This window comes from Tenrec ecaudatus, chromosome 10 (genome assembly GCF_050624435.1).
Source record: "Tenrec ecaudatus isolate mTenEca1 chromosome 10, mTenEca1.hap1, whole genome shotgun sequence".
Lineage (NCBI taxonomy): Eukaryota > Metazoa > Chordata > Mammalia > Afrosoricida > Tenrecidae > Tenrec > Tenrec ecaudatus.
The window spans coordinates 119,005,674-119,030,283 of record NC_134539.1 but is presented as its reverse complement, the minus strand read 5'-3'; the positions used below and the strand labels follow the sequence as shown (position 1 = coordinate 119,030,283).

Below are 24,610 nucleotides of genomic sequence, written 5' to 3'. Positions count from 1 at the left end.
TCTGTCCTGTATTCCCTGTGTTTCCAGTTCCTATCTGTACCAGTATACATCCTCTGGTCTAGCCAGATTTTTAAGGTAGAATTGGGATCATGATATGGGGGAGAGGAAGCATTTAGGAACTAGAGGAAAGTTGTATGTTTCATCATTGCTACATGTCACCCTGACTGGCTTGTCTCCTCCCTGAAACCCTTCTTAAGGGGATGTCCAGTTGCCCACAAATGGCCTTTGGGTCTCCACTCCACATACCCCCTCATTCACAATGATATGATTTTTTTGTTTTGATAATGCCCGATACCTGATCCCTTCGATACAAGAATGGCATCTTCAACATTTTAATTTTACTTAAATCTATAATCAGTACTCATAGATCCAGCAGTGAAAATATAAAACAATATCTCACACTGGGTCTATCTGCTGCAAAAATCTCTTTAAAGTGTTAAGAAGCAAAGAGGTGACTTTGAGGACTAAGATGCACCTGACCCGACCCATGGCATTTAGAGCCACCTCACATGCACGCAAAAGCCAGACAATAAATAAGGGAGACCAGCAAAGAACTGATAACTTTGAATTACGGAACTCTAGGAGAATATTGAATGCAACATGGACTGTCACAATAAGAACGCTGGTGGCATAATGGCTTACACATTGTGCTGTTAACCGAAAGGTCAGCAGTTCGAACCCACCAGTTTTAACTCAAGAGAAAGATGAGACTTCTGCACCTGTAGATGTTTACAGCCTCCGAAACCCAAAGAGTCAGTTCTACTCTGTGCTCCAGGGCCTCTGTGAGTCAGAATCAACTCAATCACTGTGGGTTTGGTTTTGGTTTGCCAGAAGCATGAACAAATGTGTCTCAGTTGCAGCAGAACCAGAAAGCCCCATAGAACCAAGGATGGCGAGACTTCATCTCGTGTCCTTTGGACTGTCCTGGAGAAAGACATCATGCTTGCAAAAGCAGAGACTTGGGAAAAAAGAGAGGCAGCCCCACAGTGAGATGGATTGGCATCGGGCTGCAAGAATAGGTTCAAATGCAGCAATGACTGTAAGGATTGGTGCAGGACCAGGCAGGCTTTCGTTCTGCTGTGCATGGGGGTTACCATGAGTTGGAGCTGACTGAATGGGTATTCGAGTTTAAATTTTTAATACTAGGTTAATGAATGAATTAATGCTGTGTTAATTAATACTCACAAAAACAAATCCATTTGTGAGTCTCTACATGGCTGAACCCTCCATTTGAATTCGTTCTGGCCATTAACCTGCAATAGGAATACCTTTGCCCTCACACAGAGAGCATTACAGAACAGATTCCTACCACTCTCCGAGGCAGCCCACTGCAGCCCTTAGGAACTGTCCTGAGTGTGTCCTTCATGGGAATTGAGTTACTAGGGTTGAGGAATCATGAGTCAACCCCTGACTGGGTTGGCCAGAGGGCTCTGGACCAATCTTGTAAATGCTTCTGCCTCGTGTGATGCATGTGATCCAATTATGGTCCCATTCCTGCCCCTCCCGTCCCAGCCCCAAGGTGTGTGTTTGCTGCCAACCATGTGTTTGTGACATTTCCCTCTCGTGTACTCTCCTGTCCTGTGTAAACAGCTGTCTCTGTAACCCTTGAATGCCATTACGGCCTCGTGATCAAGGTCTCCTTCACCCGGATTCATTGCCTTTGTCCGATTGAAGGCTTAATAAGAGTCTCCCTCTAAATTATGAGATTTGGGGTCTCTTTTGTCCCCTACAACAGTGGAAAGAGCTCATGCTAAGTTATCACAAATGCAGCTGGCTGCCCCGTGCATGCCCTGTCCCTGCAGCTCTCTCTGGCTTCTTTCTGAGCCATCGCTGTGCACCCGACGAGGTTGAAGTCCTGGGATAGTTTCCCTTGGAAACTCAAGGAACAGCTATCTATACAAGCAAGGATCACAACTTTAGCCCCTTTATTAAAAAGGAAGCCATCTATGAGACAACCATGCGGAGGCTTCCCGTCCTTTCTGATGGACAGATTAGTCAGGAACCAGAGGGAAAGGAAAGTCACTCAATGATTTCCCCAGATGAAGGGGAGGTCTGAAAACCCAGTGACTCACCCATAAGAGGGGCCATTTTGGCCCAAACATGCTAACGTTTGCCTGCAGGTCCCTAGAAATATTAGCGAGCAGACCCCTCATGCTAGACAAACATGTTGTGCAAGCAGACAGCACAGGATATGGCGAGCGCTGTAAGTACAGGGAGGACAATTGGTATTTCTGCAAACGAAGAAGTTTGGGGTGTGCTGGGCAGGGTTGCGCAATGATTCCAGTCAATGCCCGGAAGGACAGTTGTGAGGCAACGCCCTCCGGCCCTAGAACATGGTAACTTTTCAATAAGCAATGATTGCTGCTTTTATTTGCCTCGGAAGACCTCCGTGACTGGAGCGGCCATGGGGAGTAGCCCGGCTCGCTTCACTGGGCATGCCACTCGAAGGAGCATAGAGCCGACCAGATTCTTCAATCTGACCAATGCTGCTGCTGGTATCGTGAGTTGCTGACAAGTCACCTCTGACTCGAGGGCTGATGAGCAGCCGAATGGAGCAATGCCCAGTCTTGCGTCATCCTCAGTCACTGGTAGGCTGGAGTCCACTATTAGAGCCATTGCGACAGTCCCTCTTCCGGAGGGTCTCCCTCGGGTCCGCTGATCAACCACTTCTCGGGCGGGATCTCCCTTTCTAGCGATTGATCTTTCTGGAGGCTGTGGCTGCTGTCAGGTGCCCGCTGAGTCCGTGTGACAGACAGTGACCCTCTACCCAGCCCTCCGTCACCCTCATAACTGCTGCTATATTTGAGCTGACTGTTGCAGCCACGATGCCAAGCCACCTACTGAGGATCCTCCAGCCCCTCTCCAAGGCTGATCCATCCTGATTACCCGCTGAAGCACGAGAGAGGAAGGCTCACCGCCCTCCCTCCTAAGGAGCATCTTGGCTGTGCTTGTTTGTGTTTGGATTTTTTCCAAGATGGATTTGTTCATTCTTCTAGTTGCCCGTGGTGCATTTGATAGTTTGTCGGTCGCATGTCCAAAGCAAGAAACAGACTCACCATTCTCTCTTCTAAGGAATATGTTCTGCGCTCACTTTCTGCAGAGCGGATCTGTCCTTCTTCCGGCGGTCCATGGTCTCTTCATTATTCTCTGCCAGCACTCCGATCCACACGCCCCAGGAGTGGTGGGAGAGAGGGATGCTGGGAGGGAGGGGGGGGTGATTGATATAAGACTCCAGAGGCCGACAAAAACCACTCACGACAGTGATTCATATATTGGAGCAGTCAAGAAGCAGCACTATGTTGTGAAATCAAACATTTGTTCTATTGGTTTTCCTTTCACGTAAATATGCGCTCAGTCCCGTAAATATGCGCCAGACACCCTTCCATTCCGCCAGCCCATCTCTGATTCCAACCTTAGTGACAGCAACTAGTCCTGTACAGGCGTCCCCCCAGTTTCAGATAGGTACAACCGGGCAGCACCTGCCCTTGGTCATGATACATATCCCTCGTTTCCTGCTCTGGGGAGTCTCTGAGGCTGACATGCAGGATACATACACGAACGTGCTCAATACTGACTCACACATCTGGGCACCCGTGCTTTACCAAGATGGCAGCCTCGAAGGATGGCTGGGGCGGTGAGGAATAGCCTGCGGAAGTGGGTTCCACCTGGGGATTCCTGGGGGGGTGTTTGTGGAATATACAGATCCCTTCCTAAAACAGCCTGGGAATGAAACCGCAGCTAGCTAGAGTGGTAAGGAAGTTGGGTGAACAACACCAGAAGCACAAATGTATGGACCTCAACCTTGCTCAAAAGAAACAGAGGCTAAAAGGCCAGATTCTAGAAATGAAACAGGCTTTATAAATTCTCAAACACATGCAGCAGAAGAAAGTCCACCAAGGAGATAAGGCAGTCAGAGTGCAGGGTAGCAACAATGAAGCATACAACTTTCCTCTAGTTCTTAAATGCCCCACCCCCCCACCGCCCTGCCACTATCATGATCCCAATTCCAGCTTACAAATCTGGCTAGACTAGAGGATGTACACTGGTACAGACAGGAACCAGAAACACAGGGAATCCAGGACAGATGATCCCTTCAGGACCAGTGGTGTGAGTGGCAATTCCTGGAGGGTGGAGGGAAGGTGTGATAGAAAGGGGGAACCGATTACAAGGATCTACATATAACCTCCTCCCTGGGGTGTGGAGAACAGAAAAGTGGGTGAAGGGAGACTTCGGACAGTGTAAGATATGACAAGATAATAATAATTTATGAATTATGAAGGGTTCATGAGGGCGAGGGGAGTGGAGAGGGAGGGAGGGAAATGAGGAGCTGATATTAAGGGCTCAAGTAGAAAGCAAATGTTTTGAGAATGATGATGGCAATGAATGTACCAATGTACTTGACACAATGGATGGATATATGGATTGTGATAAGAACTATAGAAGCACCCAATAAAATGATTTAGGAAGAAAGAAAGAGCCCACCAATTCACTAGCGGCCACATGCTGACTGGCAGCTACCCTGCACTGCAAAGCTCCAGTGCCTGCTGCTGATAAAGTGTGCCTGCGGTTGGCGACTACATAATACTTGAAGATGATATTCCTGAAGCCTGGACACTGTTGGGAAAGAATGTATCAACTGCCACAAAGAATCTTGATTCTCTTGAAGAAGATCTGGACTTTCTTTGCGACCAGCTACCTACCACAGAGACAATGTGGCCAGGGATTATGATTGGGATGTGCAAAGAAGAGACAGATGATTCCGCTGAGAGCAAGCATGAAGCTGGCCATTAAAACTGTGATTCACTAAAAAAAAAAAAGAAGAAGATAATGATTCCTGGGTAGCACAGTTTTTAAAAATTGCAAAACAAAACAAAAAACCCCACCATAATTCAGTTTTTCAAACATACATTATTTGAATACCCTAAAATTTATTTTTAGAACAAGGGAGGTCATAGTGGAGACCCAAAACCCATCTGTAGACCATTGGACATCCTCTCACAGAAGGGTCAGGAGGAAGGGACGAGTCAGCCAGGATGCAGTATAGCACTGATGAAGCACGCAATATTCCTCTGGTTCCTTGAGGCTTCCTCACCTTCAATATCACAACCCCAGTTCTACCTTAAAAATCCGACTGGACAGGGACATGTACACTGGTATAGACAAGAGGTCTCCACACATGGAATCCAGGACAGATAAGCCGCTCAGGAACAGAAATGGGAGTAGCAATACCAAGAGGGTAGGGGGGAAAGGGGGAGAAAATGAGAAAACTGTGACAGTGATCTACATATAACCCCACACATACACCCGTCAAAGAGGACAAACAACAGAAACATGAGTGAAGGGAGACATTTGTCATGTAAGATATAAAAATAATAATGATTTATAATTATCAAGGATCCACAAGAGTAGGAGGGTGGGGGAAAGGAGGGAAAAAAGAGGAGTTAATGCCAAGGGCTCAAACAAAGAAAATGTTCAGAAAGTGATGGTGACTACATATGTACAAATATGCTTGATACAATTGATGTATGGATAGTTATAAGAGCTCTAAGAGCCCCCAACAAAATTTTATTTTAAAATAAATAAGTAAAATAATATTTCTTTTTAAAGGGTGACATAACGAGTAATTTTTCAGCAGCAAGGATGGAGATTAAAACTTTTGAAAATGATAAACACCAAAATAAATAAATAAATTTTAAAAGAAATTTAGTACCAATGTAATTATTCTAGAGAGATGAAATGTTTTAAAAATAAATAACTACTTGAAGCTGAAAAATAAATAAAATAAAAATGATAAACACCATTTTATTTCTTTGAAAAACAAAATTAGTCTGTCATTTTATGAAATTAGAACTGTGCTAATTTTGTTTTTTGCATTTCCCAATAAAATAAAGACTGTTTTAATCGTATTTGCCTGTTACAAGAAAACAGCCCAATGAGGGTCCAATCAGCCCTGTTGACACTCTCTCTCTCTCTCTCTCTCTCTCTCTCTCTCTCTCTCTCCATTGGTTGATGCTGCTCTGATTCTATGTACTTAAACCAGTTAAGAGGCAGAAAAGATCATTTAACTATTAACAGATTGTTTAAATATTAAAATATTGATATTAAATATTAAAAGATAGTTTAAATATTAAATATTGACTTCCTTTGGCACATATGAAGTTTTATGACTCTGTGGCCAATGTTTTGCCTTAGCAAAATGAGGTTCCATGAATCACTGGTTAACCAATAGCTATCATACTATTCTGAACTTTATAGTCAACAGTAATTTGCCTTTCTAAGCAGGAAGAGGGCTCCTGAAATCACATTTTTTCTTATCCTAAATAATGCACAACATCTTTATGAGTCCAGCATGGACAACTTTGATCAATGTGAAATAAGATCACATACTCAACACTCACGGCTAAAGGAATTTTATATTTATCAACCATTCTACGAAGCACAGCTTAACAAGAATATTAAAATAAATGGAAAAGAATTGTGAGGGTTTTTATTCATGGTAAAAATCTCATAAAATTAATAAATCCCAGTGTACCTCTGTTGGCATAGTGACTAGTGCTAGATGATGGAGATTCTGGTAAAAAAAAATATGAATGAACTATGCCCTCTTTATACAGTAAAAACTTGCACAATGTTTTCTCCTTGCATGTCATGACATTAAAGCAATGATATTTCTCTAGAGAAAGAGGAAGTTATCTTAGATCAGTGAGACTTTTATTTGTTTGCTTCCAAACTGCAAGTGTGGGTCCATTCGTTGTGAAATCCTTCTGGTGAGTCACAAATAGTACTCTCGTGAATGAAATGAAAAGGGCAGGATTTTTTTAATTTGCATATATGACCAATAGGCTTGCTAGGTCAGCATATTATCGATAATGGGATGATCTCGGTGACCAATTATCTGGGTCTGCTCGAACAGGTCTGACATAATTTCACTCTTAATGCTTCCCAGATTCTTTTAAATAATTGTTGGGGGGCTCGGACAACTCTTATCACAATCCATCCATCCATCCATTGTGTCGATCACATTTGTACATTTGTTGCCATCATCGTTTTCAAACGTTTGCTTTCCCAGATTTTTATAGCAAATTCTATAGCCGCTCAACCTATGGCCTGAGTCACAAGAAAAAAGCATGTCTCAAAGCATTGCATATCTGCCATGTGCTTCCGAATTTTTAGGCAAGAATTCTTAGGGAGAAAGAAAGTCAATAGAGGACAGTGTAACTGACCCCCTCCCTTAAAAGAAAACATCTTGTTCCTGCCGTGTTGAATTCTTGGATATCCTATGTGTTTTAGAGTAGAACCACACTCTATGGGTTTCTCAATGACTGTAATCTTAAGAAAGTAGATCGCCCAGACTTCATTTTGCCGCACTGTGAACCACCAACACCCCCCCCCCCGCCCCCAATAGTAGTCAAGAGTATCCTGTGTCATTCAGAGACCTGATTGGGGAAATAACTGATAAGCAACCAAGCATTGAAGATAGAGTCTAACGGGTGCTGTTACAGATACAATAACAGAATTATGTGTAAATGCTGTGGAGGTACTCAACACAGTCATCCAGCCATGAGGGAAGTCACCAAGCCAGGAGGGAAGACGAGTCTGAGAATCTTCCTAGAAGAATTTCAGCGTTGAGAGCTGAGGGATTAGTAGGAAGCCCTGTCTGACAGGAACAATTCATTCTTTGTGGCTGTTGGATGTCAGTGGGTTGATGAGGACGGTGATGGGACAGAACAACACCGCAGGGTCTCCAGGCTCTAATCGTTACAGAAGCCATCTCTGGTCTTCCTCCTGTGGAGCCACTGAGGGGTGGCTTCAAACCACCCACCTTTGGGTTAGCAGCTGAGCGCTTCATTGTTACACCACCAGGGCTCCATGTAGATATGCTCCGTATAGATATTCCTATATATATACATACACACATATATGGGCTCCATCTAGATATTCCAAAAACGAAAACCTTGTAAATCTACATTAATAAATGTCAGTTGTTAAATGTGTTCGACATTAAAATGCCATCCCTGGAAAATAGTGGTGCTGTGTGTAAAGAAAGGCCCCTTCTGACGGCCTTCTGCATTCAGTCAAGAACGTGGGCACTGAGCCCCCAGGCCATGAGAAGCTACTAGTAGATTCTGCAGGAGGAATCTCATGACCATGATGTTGAAGGGTTCCCTTTGGCCATCACTTCTGATTATAGATTATTTGGGCACTAAAATGCCTAGGATGGCTTGGGAGTACTTAGGACCATCAGTGCCTAGGAAGATCTCCCAGACCCTAGTCTTGGGCCTCGCCAGCTCCCCAACTGCAAGAAGGAAGAGGCAAATGGACATAAGAGAGTGTGTAGGAAGTTCCATTCCCAAGCCAGAAAAGCTGAGAAGCTCTCCTCCACCACCACCACCACCCCCCCACCTGCATGGGTTGCACATGGTTTTCTCATGGAGAATAACTTACAGCAGATAAAATTAATCTCCTAGAGGGAAGTATACTTCTTTAAAAAATTATTCTGTCTGTATTCATTGGGACAGTTAGGAAAACCCCAAATTATCTTCTATTTCCTGTTAAACTCCCAACCTTCTTCTCCTTTTCAGAAGTAGAATGTGGACTATTGTTTAACCAAGACTAGTATTCTGGCCTTTCCCCTGCTTTCTACCCTGTGACTTCTTGACCCTTCTCTTCTTATAAATACAGGGACAGAGCTGAGGTTAGAGAGAGGAAGCGCAGGAAGCTTCACGCCATCTCTTCTTGTCCCCAGAAGGATGAAGGTCTCCACGGCTATCCTGTGTTTCCTCAGCTTGGCGGTTGACTTTGGATCCCCGTTCCGGATCACTGATCTTGGTAAGTCCCAAGAGTCTTCTGTGTGTCCAGGCCTGGGGCGATGCACAGGGTCGGGGAGATGATATGGAGAGACATCCGTGTCTCCTGAGACAGCTCTCTGTCTCAGACACGGTTGTGAGATTCACCGAAAAGCAGTGGTAGGGTGTATTCCCTCTGCTTCTTGCTGTAGAATTTTGGGGAAAGATCTTTAGAAACTATTGGTCCCAATAGAAACAATCATTTCTTTCTCTAGAACCAACATGTTGGATGCCTCCTCCCAGTGAATGAACTCTTAGAGGACAAGAACTACAGTAAACATTTGAATGTGTTGAGACAATCATAGAATCCTATAAAGTCAGAGCTGTTATTTACGGTCTCATATACCAAAGGTAGTCCTGATGGCATAGTGCTTACGAGTTGGTGACAAATTTTGAAATCCCTGGCAGCAACACTAGAGAAAGATCAGGTTCTACTCCCGTAGGGTTACAATCTGGGAAACCCACAGGGGCCGTTCTACCATGTCCTGTAGGGTCGCCATGAGTCTAAATCAACTGGACGACAGTGCATGTGCATGTGTGTGTCACACACCCAGACCACAACCACTGTTGTTGAAGCCATGCCGACTCATGATGACACGACAGGACAGCATGACGCTGCTGCATTGGGTGTCACGGCTGAATAGTTACAGAAGCAGACTGCCCCAGCGTTTCCCCGTGGAGCATCTGGTGGGTTTGAACCGCCAACCTTGACTACAGCGCCAACAGGACTCCTAAAACTGTCCTTGTGGAGAGAAAATGGGCTGCCAGGCAAGTGACTCACCAGAGTCACCTAACCATTCCATTTATATTCTAATCTATGTTTATATTTACATCAATGTCTACATAGGTACGGTTTTATAGTCATTAACGTGTTGAATGCTACTCATAGCCCATGTGGAGTAGCTAATCGGCCGAATGATACAAAGTCTCTATTTGTATAGATTTAGAAAGACCCAGCAGTTTTATATAGGTTTGCAGAATAATAATTATACTCAATTATAAAATCAGAAAACTCAGGCAAGGGAAGGTAAAATCACTTGTTCAAGATCGCATAGTGAGGGGTTAAGTTAATGTGACCTACTTCGGACAGAGCTGTGAAAAGATGAGATCGTTTACAGTTTGATTGGTTGCTGTTGGTGGTGTTGTTGCGAACTCCACCACACAGTCATACTTCAGGTGGCATCGTGTCACCGGATGAGGTCATATCAACTCATGCTCTGCCACCAAGTGAGCAAATGAACACACTTTGTGTTTTCAGAACCCTTTGGATTCTGGAAATATGCAGTAAGGGTTGTGGGCTGCGTCACACCATGTAGACATTTGACTCGTTGATTCGTGTTGAATTTGTAGCTTGTCTCTGAGTCCATAGAATGTTTCCCTTGTCACTTACATTGTCAAAGCCCCTGAAGAGTCCCAGGGCCCTCACGGAAGCAATGGCCCTGGAGGCAGGTCTGGACTCCAACCAGGTGGCAGGTGGGCCAGCGTCACTGGAGCGGGTGGGTGGAGATGCTGAGCTAGCGCTGCCTCCCACTGATTCCTCTCCCCTATCTGTCTCTTCCAGGTACAGAACTAGAACCCACGCTACAGGACAGGTTTGGCCCTCCAGGAATTATTCAACATGGTAAATATTCATCATGGTATATTTTAAATGATTTTATTGGGGGCTCATACAGTTCTTATCACAATCCATACATACATCCATTGTGCCGAGCACATTTGTATATTTGTTGCCCTCCATTACTCTCAAAATATTTTCTCTCCACTTAAGCCCTTGGTATCAGCTCCTCATTTTCCCCCTCCTCCCCGCTCCTCCCTCCCTCATGAACCCTGGATAATTTATAAATTAATATTATTTTGTCATGTCTTACAATGTCTGATGTCTCCCTTCAACCACTTTTCTATTGTTCCTCCCCCAGAGAGGAGGTTATATATAAATCCTTGTAATCGGTTCCCCTTTCTACCCCACCTTCCCTTCACCCTCCAGTATCACCACTCTCACCACTGGTCCTGAAGGGATCATCTGTCCTAGATTCCCTGTGTTTCCAGTTGCTATCTGTACCAGTGTACATCCTCTGGTCTAGCCAGATTTTTAAGGCAGAAGTGGAATCATGATAGTGGAGGGGGGAGGAAGCATTTAAGAACTAGAGGGGGGGGGAAGAACTAGAGGAAAGTTATATGTTTCATTGTTGCTACACTGCCCACTAACTGGCTCCTCTCCTCCCTGCAATCCTTTTGTAAGGGGGTGTCCTGTTACCTACAGATGGGCTTTGGGTCCCCACTCTGCACTCTCCCTTATTTACAATGATATTTTTTGTTCTTTGATACCTGATAACTGATCCTTCCGACTCCTCATGGTCACACAGGCTGTTGTGCTTCTTCCACATCATGGTATATTTTAAAAAGCAGCCGATGTATACAAATTTGCTGTATGGCATTGGTCCATTTACAGGGGGTGGGGGAAGAAGAGGTGGAGGAACTGGGATGAGAACATCGCTATGAGATCAGGGTGGTCCCCTCCCCCACAGATGCCTCCTCTACTCCCACCTGCTGCCCCTGCTTCTGCTAACTCGGGATAGAGTTTGCTCTCCAATGTCTCCTGCAAGCAGCAGGCCATTCCTCTCCTGGAAGGAGGCTCAGTCCTGGATCTGGTGTGGCCACCCTCTGTGCCCTCAGCCACCCTGCTCAGCCCTGGGGAGGGTGTGATGCAGGGAGATGCCAGTCTGTGGGGGTAGAGAAGAGGGGAAACGCCCCTCCCATGTCTGACACCTTCTCACCCTCCCCAGCACTCAAGGAATGCAGGAAACAATTGTTGGGCTGCTTCTCAAAAAGACTTTGCCCTTATAGAGCTCGCTTCTTTGTACAGGCTTGCACTTCCACCGTCCCTCTGACTGCTGCTTGTCTTACACCCCCCGAAAAATCCGGTGTGTCTTCATGGCAAGTTACTACGAAACCAGCAGTGGGTGCTCCAGGCCAGGGGTCATGTAAGTGCCAAGCCCTCCTGTTGGGGTGATGGGGGTCTGCAAAGGCCAGGGAAGCAGCCAGTTGAATGAGAATCCAGGAAGGCAGTCTGTGCCTCCCACCTTCCCAGAGAAGGGGCAACGGGGGACTTCACCAGCAACCAGAAGCGAGCAGGAGATGCTCTAGTGCCCAAGAGGGCAGGGAAAGAAGGAGAAAGCAAGAAGGTCGCCCAAGGACACTCCCACAAGACATAAAGAGAGGCTGAGAGAAGCCTTAGAGAGGACACTGGCCCCAAACTGACTTCAGCCGAGAGAAATGAAGGCCAGCCTGGGTTCGGTGGGGAATCTGAAGGGCCGGAAAATGTGGGGCCCCACCCCATTTGCTACAGATGACTCAGTTTGCGATCGTTCTCCTTTCTTCCCAGCTTTACCACCAAGCGTGGGAAAGAAGTCTGTGCCAACCCCCTCAGTGGGCATGTTCAAGATTGCATGAATGGGCTGCTGCTGTCTGAAGGTGCTACGACAAGGGAACTTGTTGAAGAGAAGTCCAGGATAGCCATGAAAATGTAACCCTCTGGTCCCAAGTATCTTCTGGAAAGGACTTGGACTAAATTAATTATTAAAGAAGAATATTTCTTGTTTTGTTCTGATTATAAAGGCAGTGCCTCTGATAAAGTATCTTCTAGTTATTCAAATGTTAAGAGGAAAAATAAAACTACCCAGTTCTCTGTCTTGCCCACGGTCCGCGCTGGAAGACTTTCCAAGCACATAGCCTTCTTAATGTGGGCGTCGTTAGCAACGTGTGTGTGCGGCCTCGTCCCGGGGCAAACCCACATCTGATCGTGCAGAAATGGGGACTGGCCACGCAACTTGAGCTTCTCTCCAGCGTACAAGGGCTCTCATCTCGGTGGGGGAAACCCTCCTTTTCAATGGTCTCCCCCTTCACCTATAGCGGACACAAGCTTTCTCAGGCTGGTGTATTGCCGTCAAGCTGAGCCACATCCTTACATAAGGCAGAAATTCCTCACCTTGTGGTCTACTGATGCCATCTTTGCTGACTCCTTCTACTCCCTACTCAGAATAAGTTTTTATGCTTCCCTTTATGTTTATGATTTGCAATTTCCTCTGCCATGTGCAGGGGATTTGAGGACACAGGAGAGGGTCACACAGATGCTCAGAGTGCAGGTCTGTGTTCTGATCACATGCTGTTGGGAGAAACCAGTCCCTGAGAAGGATACCATGCTTGTAAAGCAGAGGGACAGTGACACAGAGGAGGGTCCTCAGCCAGGTGGCCTCACACAGGGACTGCCCAGTGGGCTCCAGCATAAGACCGCATGTAAGGCTGGCCCAGGACCGAACAGTGCTCTGCTCAGTGGCTCACGGGTGATGGGAATCGGCTTGATGGCACCTAGCCACTATGACAACGACATCAATGATGTGTTCGATGACCCTCCTTCCTTCATTGAGCTCATTCACTTCAAGCACTCCTAGCTGACACCAGTCCACGTAGGCCTGTTGTAGGGTACCACAAGAGACCCCACATCCCAAATCTATTTTAAAGAACACATTGGTTAAAGTCTTAAACAGGAAAAAATGAAAGACAAACATACATCATCCAGATAAGGAAGCCATTTGCAAGAGGTCAAAATGGTAACCAAGTGTTTGCAGTGCTTCAGAGACAGAGAGGGGGCAGGGGAGGGGAAGGACACTGCCATAACTGGCTACAGGTCACAGTGACAGGTGGGGCCACAGAAGTAGGACTGGGCCTGCAAATTGTTAAACATATTGTGTTCTGATATGGTGTTGTGTTGTGTTCTGTTCTGTTATTGTGTTGTGTTGAGTTGTGATGTGGCATGACGTGATGTGAGACAGAAGAGCTTACAAGCTGGGGTCAGGGCCCTCCAACAAAGGTAGTCAACCCTGGTGTCACACAACCCAGGGGCCAAGGTAAACCCCTTTAATTGGCCAAAATCCATTTGTGACCTTAAAAGCCTGGTCAGGGATGCAGTAGCTCTGCCCCCAACCTCACCTCACTGATTATAGCAAACCCTTCACACTGAATGTCGCTGGAGTCTTAATGAAAAATTGGGAGTTTGGTGGAGGCCAGTGACTTGCTTTTCAAAGAATCTGGCCCCGGTGTTTGCAGATTGACAGCCTGCCTATGATGTTGGAGGTTAGGATAGTGGTTAAATCGGGGGCAAGGAGAGGGGGTGGGTTGAAAGTGGACATTAGAGAGGGCTATGGCTCCATTTTTAGAACTGCGACAGATACATTACAGTATACAGTTAGGGATAACTGTTTGCGCTCTACACAGGTGGTGTGTTCATATTTCAGCGAGGTCTCATTAAAACAGAAATCCAAACTATTCCAAACAAGCCCATCATTAAGGTTGAGCTCTCCCACTCACGCTCTACACCCCATCCTCTCTGGCTTTAAAAAAAATTATATATGAAATTTTGCACCTTGCTTGTTAATATTAAAAACCAAGTACCGGTATCTGCCTGCAAGTCATCAATTGCGTTACTTTGCCATTCTACCATTGTAGAGTCTTGGCGCCGGTCACACACTGGACTGTTAATGGGAAAGCACCAGAAGAAAGGCTGTCAACATAGTCCTGAAAAGTCACCCATTGAAAGTCCTATGGAACTCAAATCTCTGGCACACATGAGGTTGTCATGAGTTCAAATCAACTCACAACAACTGTTGCATTTTCCCCCAGCTCCCACCTCCACCCCCACCCCTTCACTCCCATAAAGAGTCCGGTACATAGTTTGATACCAATGAGTTCACCAAACATAAGCCATGTCACACAATGTTTCTGACATTTTCTCCCTCCCTTTGTGGGTGCAATTCCACAGATTGAATTTGGAGATGTGAAATTTCTGCTTTAAAGAGTATGAATATTTTAAAGGCTCCTAACCCTCATTCCGCGCTGAGCCCACTGACCTCATTGAACACCTTCAGTGACTATTTGGTGGATGTAGCCATGACTGGAAAGCTAATCTTACTTTAGCCCCAGATTGCTCCGGTTCTGTGGGTCCATCTAGACGTAATGAAGCTTACCTTACGTCTCTCAAGGCTCAGTGGCATCACTGCTCATGTCATAGTTCCACAGTCAGAACAATGGCGTAAATCCATCAGAGCATTCTGCTTCATGGAAGAAGGCGGTGAACACTTACTTCAAAAAGATTTCCATCATGTGAGGAGGAAACAGCTAATCATAATCCCACATTCTGGTAACCCATCTGGAGAGAAAACATCCTCATAAGCACCCCAACCAAGTAAGCAACTGAGGCATTCTTGCACGTCCCCTCAGCCCCTCTCGTAACCAACCATAGGCAATCCTGGGTGGGGCAACTCACAGGCAAGTGTTATACTTAAAAATGGCTTGTCCAGCCACCTCCCACTTTCCATGATCTTGTGACCCAGAGATGCCTATAAAAAGGAGGGAATAAAGCTCAGACTCCAAAAGGAAGCCAGCCATACTGATTTCCAAGGCCCAGCTCAACTCGGCCCACATTTCTCTCAGCTCCGCATCAGGAAGGTCTCCAGAGCTGTCTTCTTCCTCCTCCTCTGCACGGCAGTCATCTGCTTCCAAGACTACTCTCAAGAGAGTGAATCTGTTGCCCTTTCCCTTTAACGGTTGTTCACCACTCTCTGGCCAGAAGTCAGACAAGATCTTCCAAAGGCTGTGACCTGAGAACTTCCATGTGAAATTGTTGTTGTTCCCTCGTGCTGTTGAGTCGATTCCAACTCCCTGCTCCACACGGTTTTCTTGGGAGAAAGAAGCGGCTTTCTGCTACCATAAAGAGTTACAGTCTCAAAAGCTCACAGGGCAGTTCTATCTTGCCCAATAGGGTCATACCCAGGACTGTCCCTGGAGGGAGACAGAGTCCCAGTGAGGAGGAAAGGATTAGAGAGAGGGATCCCCACGATCTCTCATATAATAAGAACAAACCTCCAGGGAGGCATCATCAGGCTACCACCAATTGACAAGTTGGACTCCATGCCTACATTTTCACACAAGTTCACGTTGACATAAAATCTAGCAGCTACCATTTCCATATCATAAGAAGGTTAGACAAGATGGCTTAAGAGGCTCATCACTTTAAAAGATTATGATCCTGTGTCCATGGATTGTCTCTATTGTGTGGGTAATTACTTTTAAAGGCGGTGCTCCTTCTGGTCCATGTCATTGATTTTCCAGTCGAAAGATTATTATGTAGATGTAACTCACAATTATTCTTGTGACACTCCAGAACCAAACATTCTTCCATCTTCATTTAATACTTTGCATTTGCTTTGGACTTCAGAGTGCTTGTCCTGCGATCAAGAATCACTGATACTGAAGGAAGAAGATCAAGATACACTGAAAGCATTGACAACAACAACAAAAACAAGACTCCAGGAATTGATGGAACACCAACTGAAATGTATTTCCATGGTAATGCTTTTAAAAAATGATGCAGCCGTGGAAGCATTCACTCATCTGTGAATTTGGACAGTAACTTTCCAGCCAACTGACTGAAAGAGAACCATATTTGTGCCTATTCCAAACAAAGGTGAGCCAATCGATGTGGAAATTATCAAACAATACCATCAGTTGCAGCAGCACATTGGCAAGGACCTTCCAGAAAGTCAAGCTGGAAATTCAGAAGAAGCCATGGAATACTACCTGGACCTCACCCCAGGAATGTATGCATATAGTAGCTTTTCCCCTATGCTCCTTTGGCTTTTCTAAGCTTACCTCAGTGGACCCATGTTGTACTTAAATATGGGTATGTACATATGTAAATATATTTTATATAACAATAGGGAAACATATTTATATGTTAAGTATTAAGGTAGCAGACGGACATTGGACCTCTACTCAAGTACTCCCTCAATGCAAGAACACTTTGTTCTAATAACCCAGAATTCTGTGATGCTCACCTTCCCAACATGCGAAAGACAAATGAGTGTATAAGCAACTGTGATGAAGAAAGCTGATGGTGCCTGGCTATGAAAAGATATAGTGTCTGAGTTCTTAAAGGCTTGAAGTTATGCAAGAGGCCATCTAGATGAGAAACAACAAAGCCAACATGGAAGCACACCAGCCTGTGTGATCATGAGGTGTTGATGGGAGCAAGTATCAGGCATCAAAGACCCAGAACAAAAAATCATATCATTATGAATGTCCATCTGTATACAATTGGACATCCCCCACCCCAGAAGGGTCACAAAGAAGAGATGAGCCAGTCAGGGTGCAGCAATGATGAAACATACAACTTTCCTCTAGTTCTTTAATGCTTCGTCCACCCTCCCCCTTTTAATGACCCCAATTCTACTTTATAAATCCAGCTCGGCCAGAGCATGTACACTGATACAGATAAGAACTCGAAACACAGGGAATCCAGGACAGATAAACTCCTCATGACCAATAATGAGAGTAGCAATACCAGGAGGGAAAGGGGAAGGTGGGGGAGATAGGGGGAACCGATCATAATGATTGACATTTAAACATCCCCCCAGGGGGATGAACAACATAAAAGTGGGTGTAGGGAAATAGCAGTTGGTGTAAGCCATGAGAAATAATAATTTAGAAAGTATCAAGGGTTCATGAGGGAGAGAGGGTGGGGGAAATGAGCTGATACCAAAGTCTCAACTAGAAAGAAAATTAAAAATTATGATGAAAGCATGTGCACAAATGTGCTTGACACATGGATGGATGGATGGATGGATGGATGGATGGATGGATGGATGGATGGATTGTGATAAGAGCTACAAGAGCCCCTCCCCCCATAAAATGATTTTAAAAGAAAGGATTTCACTGTGGCAAACCTACAGGGGCAGTTCTCCTCCATCCTCCTCCGCACTAATGTCAGAATTGACTCCAGAGTTGTGAGCTCCCATGCTTGGGGGAGGGGGCAGAAAGTGTTGCTTACTGAAGCAGTGATGATAGATGGCTTGATGGCATCAGTGACTTCGATTCCGGAACCCAGCAGTTAGCATAAACCCCCAAACAGTCGTGGGATTCCGACTACTCCTTTCCTAGTGCCCCACAGCTGTGCATATTCCACTTACCTTTCACAGGTGCTCTTCCTCTGACCAAGTAGGCAAGGGTCGTCGTCCGCCAGTCTGTCTCTCTGTCTCTCTGTCTCTCTGTCTCTCTCTCTCTCTCTCTCTCTCTCTGTCCGCCAGTCTGTCTCTCTCTCTCTCTCTGTCTCTCTCTCAGGATGTAGGAGAGATGAGGACAGACCCTGGCTCCCACCCACTTAGGCTCTTGATTGGTTGGGAGAAAGTGGGCAGTGCAGTCGCTTGCACCCACCTGGAGGGACAGGTGAGGTCCAGGAAGAAGGTATCAGTGACCTTCTCATCCTTGAGCTCTCTTAAGCCAACTGATGAGCATCCTCCCTTTGTCTCCTCAGTGAGGTGTGACACGTGACTCACCCTGGGTCCAGAGAGGATTTTTCCAGTTGGAATTTCAGTTCAACTATGAGCAAAGGTATGAGTACCTAGCCCCTTTTTTTTTTTAACTTTGTTCTTAAAGGAGTGGAAAGGTCAAAGTTGGAGACATCCTATAACCGAGGTATCACTGGAGCCGATTTCAGGACTGAAAACTCTACCTGGGACTAGATTAAAAGTTCGTGGTCTTTCCGTTGGAACAGTGGTTTTAAAAATGAAAGATTCCTCATTTTCTTTGCAAACAAGCTTTCCCTAGATCCCATCATATACATCTGATGAAAAACCCAGCGGCTCCATTTCAATCTGATGAAGGTGGGAGCGTGTAGCAGCCATGTCCACTCAGTTCCCCAGAAGAGCGACCAGCTCACCCCAGTGTCCGGGACGTTGCCAGGGTTACTATGAAGCGTTTCACATCCCAGGAACCCCCTGCATCCTTGGAAAACCTCCACGCCTGGGTGGTCCCTGAGAAGGGACCCTGCACAAGTTGAGGGTGAGAAATTCTGTTGGGTTCCAGGACCACCTAGTCTTTCACTGCACTGTAAAGGATGCCCCCCACCCCAGGTGTGGTGCTTGTGTGAACCGACAGGGAAGGAAAGGGATGGAAATTCCTCCACCCTCCCAGCCTCTGGCTCTCTCAGCTCTATCAGGAGGAACTCAGCTCTCAGCCCCAGTTCCCAGCACAATCCTGGCCAAGCAAAAGGCCCTGGGCACCTACCTTGTTGCCAAGCCTATGAAGGGGCATAAGGTGGTAGCTCAGCCTAGGTGAGACATTCCATTCTTGGGTGGTGAGGTCCAGCTATCCCAAAGTCACCTCTGAACATAGTCCCCTGCTTTCGGCTCCCATGAAGCTGGACTCCAGGGAGTAGACACAGAACAGTGACTTACACTTTCAATCCGGGAGTTTCTGAGACTGAGATGCAGGCTTCTGCCCTCTTGGCCCACTGCTAAAGATGGGTTTACATGGAGGAGGTGACGCTTGTCTCTCTGGAGGGGCAGGAAGGAGGGCAGATTCTATTCCAAAGCCCTTGCTCTCTGACCTCTTTGCAGATGGAAGCCAAATATGAGAGGTTGGGTTCCTCTGTCTTCTCCTGTCCTTTTACTCAGTGGCCTCCGTCCTCCTGCATTTGATAGCCTATGGCGTCAGTAGGGAGCCCTGGGGGCATAGCCAGTTCCTGGGCTAGGCTGAACTTTCTAGAGAAACGGAACCAGCATATAGATGAAAGAACGCTATATCAAAAAGACATTTAGATCAGGGAAACAGCTCCGTTAGTGCAACTCAAGTCCATATTTATTTTTTGTCCCCTCTGATAAAGTTAATCCCTAGAGAGAAACATTCTTCTTAAAATCTTTGTTCACGTCGTACCTGGTGAAACAATTGAAACCCTCTCCTCATCATATTTGCCCTCTACTTCCTCTTGAACTCCAAGCCTCTTCCCCTTTTCAGAAGTGGCATGTGGAAAGATCAGTATTCTGACCATTCCACTGCTCTCTGCCCTGTGACTTCCTGACCTTTGCTTCTTCCGAGTGCAGGGACAGAGCTGGGTCAGAGAGCAGGGAGCCGGAGAAGCTTCAGCAGCCATCCCCGCTCCCCGTAAGGATGAAGTTCTCTGTTCCTGCCCTCGGCTTCCTTTTCCTGCATGTTGAGCTTGGAGTCCCTGCTCAGGTCATTAATGGTGAGTCCAGAGAGCTTTCTCAGTGGTGAGCGGGTCATTGGTGATGGGCAGGGTTGGGGAGGTGACATTGGGGACACCTGTGCTTCCTGAGACAGCTCTCTATTTCAGACATGAATACGCTATTGACCTAAAGGCCATGGCAGAGTATCCGCCTGCCTCCCTCGGCAGCCTTAATTCCTGAAGGAAAACTATACAGTGACAGTTGTCCCATTGGAGACAATCATTTCTCTTTCTAGGTCAAAAGTATTTGATGTCTTCTCCCAGATGGATATGGGATTATGAAATCCTAGATCGAAAGAACTAGAGTAAAATTTAAAGGTGTTGAAACTATCATAGAAGCCTGTAATGTTGACCTTTTGACTAAGGTCAAGTGTAGAAGCCTATAATGTTAGGGTGCTTTTTTGACACTAGGAAACCCAGGAGCCCTACCAGCATCGTGGGTTACATGTTGGACTGCAAACTGCAAGGTCAGCAGTTCAAAACCCACCAGCCAATCTGAGGGAGAAAAATGAGGCTTTCTGCTCTCTCCAAGAGTCTTACAGTCTTGGAAATCCACAGGGGCAGGTCTACCCGGTCCTGTAGGGTCACTTTGAGCTGGAATTACCTTGATGACAATGAGCTACACCAAAACCACACCCACTGCCCTCAGAGTCCATTCTGACACCTAGCGACTCTACAGGAGAAAGCAGAACTGCCCCCATGGGTTTCCAAAGCTGAAATACTTCCAGAATCAGTGAAATGTTTACAGCTGGTATGGTTGAACGGCTGACCTCACCTAGTAGCTGAGGGCTTCACTCCAGGGCTCCTTCCATCTAGTATAAAACGGTCCTTGTGGAGAGAAGACGGGCTGTGGCTAACCCACGGTGACCTAACCATTCTAGTTACTTGTTTCAAACGGATACGTCCATGTCCTATCTGGCCCTGGTCTACTTGATTTATAGCTATTAATACGCTGCACAGAACGCGACTAACAGTCCACGTGAGACGGTGGTCAGTTGAGTGATGGGAAATCTCCATTTGTGTTGGGTGAAAGAGAGACGTGTGGTTTTACCTCTTATTGTGGTTATTTTCATTTTACAAATGAGAAAACTGAGGTGCAGGAAGGTCAAATCACTTGTTGAAGATCACATGGCAAGGGGCTGAGTCAGGTGTGAACTAGGCAGGACAGAGCTATGAAAAGACAAAGCCCCTGTATGATATTTGAATGATGTGCTAATAAAACTAGTTTAAAATGGGGAAAAAAGACAAAGCCCTTGAAGACCTTTCTGCTTATTGTTGGTGCTGTTGCTGCAAGCCCCGCCTACATTATAACAAGAATATTAAAGTACACCCACAGACGCCAGTCCATATAATTCACAGGTAACTGCATGAGAGAGATGAGATAGATGGGTGCTTGCATTTGCCTAATTCGTATAATGCTGGTTTATCGTTCCTTAAGACCAAACCTTTGGGACTAACTATATTTTTGGAATGCAGAATTTGGCAGGATTATAAAGGTGACACAAACCTGGGCATTACCTAACATCCACACGAGGGTCTCAGAGCATCCTATAGTCAAACAGTGATGTTTCTGCTACCAACGCCTAAAACTAAGCTGACAAAGTGGAACAAGCAAAGCTTGTGGGTAACCTTGCGTCACCGGATGAGGTCATATCACCTTATGCTCTACCACCCAGTGAGCAAATGAACACACTTCGTGTTTTCAGAACCCTTTGGATTCTGGAAATATGCAGTAAGGGTTGTGGGCTGCATCACACCACGTAGACATTTGACTCGTTGATTCGTGTTGAATTTGTAGCTTGTCTCTGAGTCCATAGAATGCTTCCCTTGTCACTTACATTGTCAAAGCCCCTGAAGAGTCCCAGGGCCCTCACGGAAGCAATGGCCCTGGAGGCAGGTCTGGACTCCAACCAGGTGGCAGGTGGGCCAGCGTCACTGGAGCGGGTGGGTGGAGATGCTGAGCTAGCGCTGCCTCCCACTGATTCCTCTCCCCTATCTGTCTCTTCCAGGTACAGAAATAAGAGAACTGAAGCTGACGATGCATCAAGTTGAACACCCAGTTCGATACAGTAAATATTCCGTTGCGGTGCTTATTAAAAGCAGCAGGGGTACACAGATCTATTCTATAGCTCTTGTCCATTTACAGGGGGTCGGGGAGAAGAGGAGGAGAACCTGGGGTGGGCCCCTCCCCCACAGATGGCTCCTCGACTCAAGCCTACTGTCTCTGGCTTCTGCTGACTCTGTGAGGTTCACAAACCATAAACCACTGTATTGTCGATCAGCCCTATCTCAGGACAACCAGGCTGTGGCCTATGCTGAAAAAGCCCTAGTGGCATAATTGGGCTGCTCACTCCAAGGTCAGCGGTGCAAACCCACCAACTGCTGCAGGGGAGAAAGATGAGGCTTTCCTGGCCTCAGCAACCTCCCCTAGAAGCCAGAGACTCACTCACTCCAGCTCACTGCGGTCAAGTCGATTCCCACCCACTGGGAGCAGCTCTACGGGGCAGGGCAGGGCAGCCCCAGTGGGTTTCTAGACCAGCAATCTTAACAACAGTTAAAAACCTCACCTTAGAAATGCTCCTTCAAGTCTTCATATGCTAATTGACCCTCTCTAGGGGAAATGGCCATGCCAGCGTTCTACACACCCTGAAAAGAGGTAGACCCCTTTCGTAACATTTTATTACCCCGTCATCTGTCTTAAGGAGCCTCATGTCTTAGTGGGATGCACACAGGGCCGATAACCACAAGGTCAGCAGGTGGACTCCACCAGGTAAGGCGTTCTGCTCCCATCAAGATTGACAGCCTCGGAAACGTACAGGGGCTGTTCTGCTTGGCCTGTAAGGTTGCTGTGAGTCACACTGGACTTGATGGCAGTGAGTTCTGCTGAGGGGGGTTCTTTTCAGCTTAGGGTGATTGTTGATGGGGTCCAATGGCTCCAGTGCAATCAGCCCATATTGGGGAGGTAACAACTTGGGATGGGAGTTGCTCTCCGACGTCTCCTGCAAGCAGCAGGCCATTCCTCTCCTGGAAGGAGGCTCAGTCCTGGATCTGGTGTGGTCACCCTCCGTGCCCTCAGCCACCCTGCTCAGCCCTGGGGAGGGTGTGATGCAGGGAGATGCCAGTCTGTGGGGGTAGAGAAGAGGGGAAACGCCCCTCCCATGTCTGACACCTTCTCACTCTCCCCAGCACTCTTAAGGAATGCAGGAAACAATCGTTCGGCTGTTTCTCAAAAAGACTTTGCCCTTATAGAGCTCGCTCCTTTGTACAGGCTTGCACTTCCACCGTCCCTCTGACTGCTGCTTGTCTTACACCCGCCGAAACATCCGGTGTGTCTTCATGGCAAGTTACTTTGAAACCAGCAGTGGGTGCTCCAGGCCAGGGGTCATGTAAGTGCCAAGCCCTCCTGTTGGGGCGATGGGGGTCTGCAGAGCCTGAGGGAGGCACATGATGAGTGCTGATCCAGGAAGCCTTGCATCTTTGACCCTCCCAGGAAAAGGGCAGCTGGTGTCCTGAGCAGCAGACGGAGATGCTCTCATGCAGAGCAGGGTGAGGGTGGCAGAGAAACAAGAAGGCTGCCCAAGGAAACCTCTAAGAGACACAAAGGAAGGCTATGGGAGACCTCAGGGAGGTCCCCAGCCCTCAACTGACTTCAGAGAGGGCCAAGAACAAAAGCCCCAACACCAGACTGGGTTGAGGGGCAGGGACATAGGGTGTTTTCCAGGTCATTGGCTGAACACAACCCAGTTTGTTATCTTCCTCTCTGTTTCTTCCCAGCTTTGTCACCAGGAATAGGAGAAGAGTCTGTGCCAACCCAGGCCATCGGCATGTTCAGAACTGCATGAAGAAGCTGAGAGAAGAGACCCAAGATGCCACCAACTTTGTCCTAAGCACCTCCTAGACGCTCTTACCCTGGATCAATTTTTTTAAATGATACTCACTTTGTTTTGTTCCAACTATAAAGGCGATGTATCTAATAAAGAATTCTCTATTTAACTCTACTCAAATTGTATGGTGAAAGAGAAGTGGAGGTGAACGACCCGATTCTCTGTCTTGCCCACTGTCCACCCTGAAAGGCTTCACAGCCCTAGCCTTCTTCATGGATGTCTTTAGCAACGTGTGCTTGTTGCCTCGTCCTGGGGCCAAATCCACATCTGACCGCTCGGCCACTCAACGTGAGCTTCCTCTCCAGCACAAGCAGACTCTCATCTCAGGCTTGTCCAGGTTTCTGCAGGAAAAACCCTCCTTTTCAAAGGTCTCCCCCTCCACCTATAGAGGACACAGCTTTCTCAGCCTGGCATGTTGCCACCGAGCTGTCCCGCATCCTTTACATAAGGCAGAAATTCCTCACCTTGTGGTCTGCTGATGCCATCCTTTCTGACTCCCTATTGCTACTCGGAATGTTTTTTATTTTTTCTTCTTTTTTTTTTTTTAAACAATTTATTAGGGGCTCATACAACTCTTATCACAGTCCATACATATATATACATCAATTGTATAAAGCACATCTGTACATTCTTTGCCCTAATCATTTTCTTTTTTTTCTCCTCTTTTCTCTTTTTACATTTTATTAGGGACTCATACAACTCTTATCACAATCCATACATATACATACATCAATTGTATAAAGCACATCCATACATTCCCGGCCCCAATCATTCTCAAAGCATTTGCTCTCCACTTAAGCCCTTTG

At 46.4% G+C, this 24,610-nt stretch overlaps 2 protein-coding genes and 1 pseudogene across 2 annotated transcripts; all 3 read left to right on the top strand.

The window, feature by feature from the left end:
- The first annotated feature begins 3,606 nt into the window (after nt 1-3,606).
- LOC142458687 (prefoldin subunit 3-like) lies at nt 3,607-4,791 on the top strand (annotated as a pseudogene).
- Nucleotides 4,792-8,705: 3,914 nt separating this feature from the next.
- LOC142458219 (C-C motif chemokine 4-like) lies at nt 8,706-12,555 on the top strand. Its single transcript, XM_075559261.1, has 4 exons — nt 8,706-8,829; nt 10,408-10,467; nt 11,710-11,827; nt 12,229-12,555. The coding sequence occupies exons 1-4, from the start codon at nt 8,751-8,753 to the stop codon at nt 12,371-12,373; spliced, it is 402 nt and encodes a 133-aa protein (XP_075415376.1). The 5' UTR covers nt 8,706-8,750; the 3' UTR covers nt 12,374-12,555.
- A 7,233-nt stretch (nt 12,556-19,788) lies between these two features.
- LOC142458218 (C-C motif chemokine 15-like) lies at nt 19,789-23,878 on the top strand. Its single transcript, XM_075559260.1, has 4 exons — nt 19,789-19,920; nt 21,930-21,989; nt 23,189-23,306; nt 23,695-23,878. Exons 1-4 carry the CDS (start codon nt 19,845-19,847, stop codon nt 23,816-23,818), a joined length of 378 nt encoding a protein of 125 aa, XP_075415375.1. The 5' UTR covers nt 19,789-19,844; the 3' UTR covers nt 23,819-23,878.
- The last annotated feature ends 732 nt before the right edge of the window (nt 23,879-24,610 follow it).